Source organism: Micropterus salmoides, unplaced genomic scaffold (assembly GCF_014851395.1).
Source record: "Micropterus salmoides isolate LMB-PRFRI ecotype aquatic unplaced genomic scaffold, ASM1485139v1 Ms_hic_scaffold_20, whole genome shotgun sequence".
NCBI lineage: Eukaryota > Metazoa > Chordata > Actinopteri > Centrarchiformes > Centrarchidae > Micropterus > Micropterus salmoides.
In genome coordinates, this window is record NW_024041151.1 from 1,674,998 (window position 1) to 1,682,717 (window position 7,720).

The following is a 7,720-nucleotide window of genomic DNA, read 5'->3' on the forward strand; positions in this document are numbered from 1 at the left end:
ACCAGATTCTGATTTAGTTTTAGAGCTCACTCTGAGTGATTTACAGAGATTTACAACCCTAACCGTCATCAGTCCCTCAGTCCCTCAGAGACTCAGTGACTCAGAGACTCAGAGGAAAGCAGCTTACATGTCAGGACTCTTGACATTTACACACTCAAAATGTTGGACAGAAAATGTGTCGTCAGCTTTTTAGTCAGAGTGTCTTGCACATGAACACTGTAAGGAGCAGGACCCAAATACAGACTATAGAGGCAGGCAGGGACAGTTCAGACACAAGCTGTCAGCCACTGGTGTCCACACTGTCCCACACTGTCCCACACTGTCCACACTGTCCCACACTGTCCCACACTGTCCCCCACTGTCCACACAGTCCCACACTGTCCCCACTGTCCCACACTGTCCACACAATCCCACACTGTCCACACTGTCCCACACAGTCCCACACTGTCCCACACTGTCCCACACTGTCCCACACTGTCCCCCACTGTCCACACAGTCCCACACTGTCCCACACTGTCCCCCACTGTCCACACAGTCCCACACTGTCCCACACTGTCCACACAATCCCACACTGTCCACACTGTCCCACACTGTCCCACACAGTCTCACACAGTCCCACGCTGTCCCCCATTGTCCCCCACTGTCCACACAGTCCCACACAGTCCCACACAGTCCACACAGTCCCACACTGTCTCACACAGTCTCACACTGTCCACACTGTCCCACACTGTCCCCCACTGTCCACACAGTCCCACACTGTCTCACACTGTCTCACACTGTCTCACACTGTCCACACAGTCTCACACTGTCCACACTGTCCCACACTGTCCCCCACTGTCCACACAGTCCCACACTGTCTCACACTGTCTCACACTGTCTCACACAGTCCACACTGTCCCACACTGTCCACACAGTCCCACACAGCAGAGTGTTTGGTCCACACCAAAGGCATGTGTCTTCTCCACTGCACCATCGCCACCCCAGGTACATGTAACAAAAGTAACTTAATGTTATTAAATGTTAATGGGAAATGTGCAGCTGTCCAATGACAAGAGGACATTTGGACATGTGGCTGTTTGTGAATGAAAATAAAGAGAATTTGTAATAGTTTTTACTTTGATGTTAGATGGTAGCGATGTTGCGGTGTAAATATAGAGATTTATTGTCCCAAGCTTCTCCTGAAGACGTTCATGGTGTCGATGTTCACATAAAAAGGTGACAGAAACAGTTGAAGACTGAAAACAGATTTGCTCCTAATTAGAAGATTCCCAACTGTAATCTGAAGAGTGTTATGTTGTTTGAGGTTAATGTGTGTTTACAGTGAAGGATCTTTTCTCCATCAGCCTTTACTCTGCTCTGTATTCAGCACTGACGGAGTTAACTGTCCAATAAGTCATCTTCTCTGCACAGAACCTGCCGTCTGCTGAACAAAGATGTTTTCTGATTTACAGAACATCCTGTGAACAAATCAACCAACCCAGCAGCCCCCCCCCCCCCCTTCCTCTGCACGCTCGCCACTCCTTCTTCCTCTCTCCCTGCCAGAAAAGCTCTCAGCTGGTGGGACGGCAGCATTATGAATCTGCAGAGGACCGAGCGAGTTCACCTCTGCAGCTGTGAGGAGCCTCTGTGAGGTGATGGCGTTTGGCGTCTGGCTGCTGCTGCTGCTGCTGCCGGCTGCAGCTCAGGCTCAGAGCGGAGACGGAGTCACTGACATGGGTGAGGAGGTCATTTAAACTCTCCAGCACAGGCTTAATATGCATAGGACAAGAACATGGCATTTCTTGCTCATGGTAATTTAGTGACACTAATATTATTATTATTATAAATGACACTTATAAATAAATACATATATTTTTCATAGCTCCTAATGAGGTTCTCAGAATATCCAAACAGAGCATTAAATGTCACGTTTGGTCCTTTGCATTGTGCCATTAGTGATGCAACAATATATCTGAGAGGAATTATTACACATTAGTACAGAGCCAGAGGGTTGCCAGTTCAGATTCTTCGTGCTTTTATTTCTTCACGGCTACTTTTCTTTTAAGCGTCAGCTGAAAACAGAGTCAGAATAAAGGTCTTTGAAAACACATCGCAGGAGATCTTATCATGTGAGCGGCAGTGTATCAGATTGTGAGGAAGGTGGAAGCAGAAAGGTCAACCTGTTCACCTGTGGGAGTTCATGATGTCACACCAGGCAGAAATCGAGCCCAACACCTTCTTACTCTGGGGAGACGGGGCTGACCACTGCTGCCACAACGCAACTGAAAACTAAAGGGGACAGAGTGTTTACAGTCAGGGGCCCCAAGGCTCGGAAACAACCTGCCTGAGGAAATCAGGTCGGCTGAGTGACTGAACTCCTTTAAGTCTCTTCTTAACACAAACTTTTATAGGAGAGACTTTTAATTCCTCAAACATGTTTTCATATTTTATCTGTTTTACCTTAAGACCTGATGGTTTTAAGACCTGCATGTTTTTACTGTCTGCTCCTCTGAAAGCACTTCATAATATGGATTTTGAAAAGTGCTCTCTAAATAAAGATGATGATTAGCATGATTATGTCTGCCATCCAGAGCTAAAACATTCATATTCATTTTTTTCTTTCAGACTTTATTTACTGTAAAGGGTCACTCCTCTGATTTTTCACACATAAGAATCATAAAATAATCCACATAGTTTTTATCTATTTAAGTGTTTCTAACATTAATCTTTAAAACCCTTTAATATAAACTAAATTAAAACTAAATGTGTAGTTGTTGTTATGGTTTTGAAGGTGCAACATTCTTAAAGAGAGACTCTGTGAATTTTACTGTGATTTTCCACCTCAGCGTGTTTCAGGTGTTACCAGGTGTTGGGGAGTACTCCTGCATATGTTTTACAGTACTATAAAGATTTTAGTGTCTCCAAATGGAGCTGTGTGAAGTATGATAAATGTCCTCAAGTGATGTCACGAGATGGCGTCTGTTGGAGACTACAAGTCTGAAAATTAAAGAATCTGTTGGTTTGGACTTAGAAGTGAGCTCACAGACCTCTGTGGCTGCTGTTTATTCAATTCTATTCAATTTTATCTCTGCAGTAACTGCTAATAGTAGTAATAACACACCCCAGTCTCACACAGCATAGGAGAGTCATAGAGTCATAGTCAGAGTTGCAATGAGCGTAATGTAGGCGCCAGGTTTGGACAAGGAACAATGTGTGAAAAAGACATGTTTGGTTCTGATGCATGGATTTAAATAGTTACCTTTGAGTGACCCAAACCTTTTTTTGCTGAATTTGGTAACTTAATTTCTTTGTCTATGAAACTTTCTTGCGGTGTACCTCAAGGTTCGATTCTGGGCCCCACTCGTTTGTTTGCAGCAGATTTTTACGCAGATGATGCACAGTTATATCTTCCTTTTCCGACTGATTCTTCTAGTCGGGTTTCCCTAAAAGACAGCTTTGAAGATATTCAGTTGGTTGGATGTCTTGTAGCTTTAATGAGGAAAATGTTTGTCGGAGACTCCATACGGTTATTCAGCCTCGGTTTTATCTCTGAAATTAAACCATTTCTGTCAGCTGTTGACCCCGACAAAGTTATTTGTGCTTTTATTTAATCCAGTTTGGATTATTGTATCTCCATATTCTACACTCTTTGCAATTAGTCCAACATGCAGCTGCTTGGCTTTTAACTGGACCCACGACAGGAGAACACCTCATTTAAATTTGAATCGCCCTTCATTGGTGTCCCATTGCTTCCAGAGTGCAGTTTTCTGATTCTAATAAAGCTAAGGTCAGCAGGAAGCTCCTCTCGCCTTCCTGTGTCTACGTTTGCAGCCACAGGTGACCACGGATTAACTGTCATGGCACCTAAACAGTGGAATAGATCACAATCTGCACCGCTGCTCCTACACATCCTTTTAAACTGGCTTTTATACCTCATGGACAATATTATTATTTATCTGGTTTAACTTTTTTCTATAAAATAATTGTGTTGCTTCTAGTGTCTTTTGTTAAAACACTTTCTAACCATGTTAGGAAGAGTACTGTATGAATAGTTTGTTACTTAATTTAAAACTGTCCATTGTGAGTAAAAGTGTTAGAAGAGAGTGATGCTAAATCTCTGTACTCAAGTGTTTCTAATGAGCGATCTGACTCTGTTTCCTATCAGAGCCCAGAATTCGCTGCACCTCCGACCTCATGAGGGATGGAAGCACTCTGACCTGTAAACTGATCGGAGGCATCGAGGATGATGACGATGAGGCTGGTGACATAGAGAAGATGACAGTGTGGTAAAACATTCAATCATTCATTCTTGGATCATAAATGACTCATCAACAGCATTCAGAGGAGACTCAGATAATGACAGAAATATCTGCTCTTACACAGTTACGAGGACAATTTGTCACAGCGGAAAATCTGTTTGGAGGATTTCGGGGACACGGTCACCTCCACAGACCTGAGATATACGGTTGTTTACAATGTGACTGTCCACCTAAAGAGAGGAGGCAAGATCAAAACTACAGTCTACACAAACAAAATAGGTAAATCAGTATGATAATTCAGCTGTTCTCACAGATACACCAGCAGTGGAGTTTGTCTTGAGGCTGCCCACAATGTCCTGACATCTACCAAGAATGTCAGTCAGTGGTACTAAAATGCTCCCTCTGTCCTGCACCAGCAATACTAAAACACATCCTAGTGGGCTGTAAGCCCAGCCTCACTCAAGCCTGTGTCTTACATCAGTGCTGGAAAGTCAGCGGACAAGCGTCAATGCCCTTCCTACACCCTCATCCAGCTGATCTGGGGGGTCAAAATCATTAAATCAAGACCAGATACTGGGCAGCTGATTGGAAGATGGTGGCAGACATAGAGGCTTTGCTTCCAGCTGTTATCACTTCACCCAGTCTCAGACCAGACCTTGTGCTGCGGTTTCCTCTTTCCATCTTGTCTACATTACTGAGCTAACATTGCCCAGCAAGGATGCAGTGGTACAGTCAGCTTGCACAATGCTCAACAACGTGGCTGGAAAGTGAAGGTCCAACAGGTTTAGGTAGGCTGCAGAGGATTCTTAGCCACATCGAGGCCCAAAGGCAAGCAAGCAGCTGCTTAAAAGGGCAGTCAGTGGCTCTGGATGAAAAGAAAAGAGGAAAGGGGGCACTCTGACCATCCTCCTGAGTCACAGCAGGAGTACAATCAAGGGATAAGGACACCTAGTCCTACAGGACAGGTGTGAGGCTGATGCTTGGTCATAAAGGATGTTTTATTTTGGGAGATCTCATAAGAAGAGAAATGATGTGTGAGGTGCTGATATTTTGGCCTGGTGTAGTGCGAGGGGAAACGTCAGCGGTTCATCTAAATTGTCCAGATTTAACTCTGGAAAGGAGACTTGATTTATTAGTCTCTTATCAAGTCTGAGCTGACAACATGGCCAAAGAAATCTGTTAATGTTGCTCATACTGTGGCCACGTTCCTTTCTGCTTCGGTCCAGATCAAATGATCCGGACTACAGGGATTAAAGCACAGTATACCTGCTGCTGCCACCCTCATTGTTGTCTTTTGGTTCTCTGTCCCTGCAGTTAAACCGAAAAGTCCTCAGGTGTGGAACGTTACTTTCATCCAGGAGACTAACCAGGCTGTCATTAACATTCGGATTCCGTACAAGGAAGACTACCTGAAAATAGAAAATCAACTCTTCCAGCTGCACATCTGGACCGCGGGCAGCATGGAAATGGTAACGTCACGTGATTTGTGTTGCTTCAGTTATTATTTCTACCTTTGAGAATGTCCAGCAATGACTGAATTGCTTCCTGGTTTTCCTGTTTGAGCACAGATTCAAAACGTCTCATCAGACAGCGTGATTATTGATTTGGAGCACCTGCAAAGAAACGCCGAGCATCATGTCCAAGTGCGAGCGATACCTAACAAACATCTGCAAGGTACCTGGAGCGAGTGGAGTGAACCGGTCACTTTCTTTACTCCCGCTGGTAAGAGCGAGTCAGGGTGTGCACAGTCTGCTTCTTTAAAAGGCATTAGAGAATAACGATTTTAACTCTGTCCTCTCCAGTCCAAACACCGACAGATGACAGGCGGGAGATGTACACACTGATTTTGTGTCTCGTCCCTTTTGTGGTGGTGACTTCCAGTGTTGTTTTCTTCTGGAAAAACAAGTACGACATCTCTGCTTTCTTGTAAGACAATCAGTGAATTTAGACGTCTTTCGCATGTTAATATTTCTTTTCTCCTTCAGAGCCTACGTGTGGCCGAACATCCCGCATCCTAAACACACACTGGTGCAGATCTGCAAGCCAAATAAAGTGAGTCGTTTTACTTTGAGACTGTCCTCCCAGCAAAAGCAGCGTCCTAGAGGTTTCTCTCAGTACTGTTCATTCTGTTCTCAGGATTGATCATTTAAACAACTGAGTCCCCGAAGCTAACTTGCCATGGCGTTTTCCTGGTTGCTTGCTAACAGCTGTATCATAAATAATGTCCTCCTGTCTCCTGACACTCGGAGCTCAGCTCTGTCCGGAAGATATGATCTTGGTCAACAATGCAAACTTGCATGTTAAAGTAGAAGTTGAGTGGATTTACTAGCAACCAAACTTTAACCTCAGCGATGTTGTGGACGCTTTTTAATACAGATGATGGTCTTTCTAAACGGGGCGCCAGATCCCAAAACACTTGTGTTGTTCTGTGTTTACTTTAAATGCAACTTCAATACAACATTAGTGACTGATTGCCCGTACTATGTTCACCAAACAGGGTCTCCTATTGAACTTCAAACCTGAGGTGTTCAGCGCCCTTAAAGTCAACCCCACGGAAAAAACTGACGAGCAGTCGAGTGATGAAGCAGAACCTTCGGTGCCTGCTGCTGCTGCTGCTGCTGACGGTACACAGTCGAATCACGCCTGCTCCACCCAGAGCTCTGACTGCTCACGGAGCACCACCAGTGTCAGCACAGAGGAGCTGGAGCTCTCCGCCCTGCTGAGCAGGAGCTCCTCCGAAGGAGAGGACAGCCTCGAGAGCACCAGCCCGTCCCCCATCAACGCCCTCCAGCTCGGGGAGAGTCCTGACACACCGCAGCCTGAGCGCAGCAGAGGACGCGAGGCTGAGCCTTACGTCACCATGTCCAGCTTCTATCAGATAAAGTAGGTCAGGGTGAGGACGGACGGTGAGGACAGACAGACAGACGGATAGGACCAGCATATTTATCAAGTTTGTATGAATTACACTTCAGAGTGCTCTAAAGCAGTGTCTCCCAGCCTGGAGACCAGGACCCCTCATGTCAAGTCGCAAGATAAATCCAAGGCTTTAATAAGAAAACATCTTTAATTAATTAATTAAATCATTTTTATTAGCAGCATGGCCCTGTGGCAGACTGACAAATCTCAATAACTATGTGATGGATTTAAGAAGTTTTAAATCCAAGGATTTAGCATCTTTAGTTTAAACTTTAAATGACCACATTAACGTCTCTGGTAGCATTTAAATGGCACTTCCATAACGTCGAGGGACTTTTAAACATTTAAAAAAAGAATGGGTGAAGTCTGCGCACACAAATTTTGTTAAATAGCTTTTGTTCTCATTTCTGCAAGTAAACGTGGGAGATTTTTACTTTTATCTTTCACTTGAGTCCCGAATGTAACTTGTAGCAGTTAGATGAATCTGGGTTATTGACCCAGAGGGTTTGAAATGTAGCTTTTTATATATTTTCTTTATATTCAGTATTATTTTACATGATCTCATT

The 7,720-nt window shown here is 44.4% G+C and overlaps 2 protein-coding genes across 2 annotated transcripts; one reads left to right on the forward strand and one right to left on the reverse strand.

The window, feature by feature from the left end:
• Positions 1-243: 243 nt before the first annotated feature.
• Positions 244-973, reverse strand: LOC119914951 (keratin-associated protein 5-4-like). Its single transcript, XM_038734497.1, has 2 exons — positions 873-973; positions 244-688 (listed from the first exon to the last, which is right to left on the reverse strand). The coding sequence occupies exons 1-2, from the start codon at positions 971-973 to the stop codon at positions 244-246; spliced, it is 546 nt and encodes a 181-aa protein (XP_038590425.1).
• A 603-nt stretch (positions 974-1,576) lies between these two features.
• Positions 1,577-7,490, forward strand: LOC119914860 (interleukin-7 receptor subunit alpha-like). The gene is made up of 8 exons (XM_038734403.1): positions 1,577-1,716; positions 4,145-4,265; positions 4,363-4,517; positions 5,553-5,707; positions 5,807-5,960; positions 6,041-6,143; positions 6,224-6,290; positions 6,736-7,490. The coding sequence occupies exons 1-8, from the start codon at positions 1,635-1,637 to the stop codon at positions 7,123-7,125; spliced, it is 1,227 nt and encodes a 408-aa protein (XP_038590331.1). The 5' UTR covers positions 1,577-1,634; the 3' UTR covers positions 7,126-7,490.
• Positions 7,491-7,720: the final 230 nt, after the last annotated feature.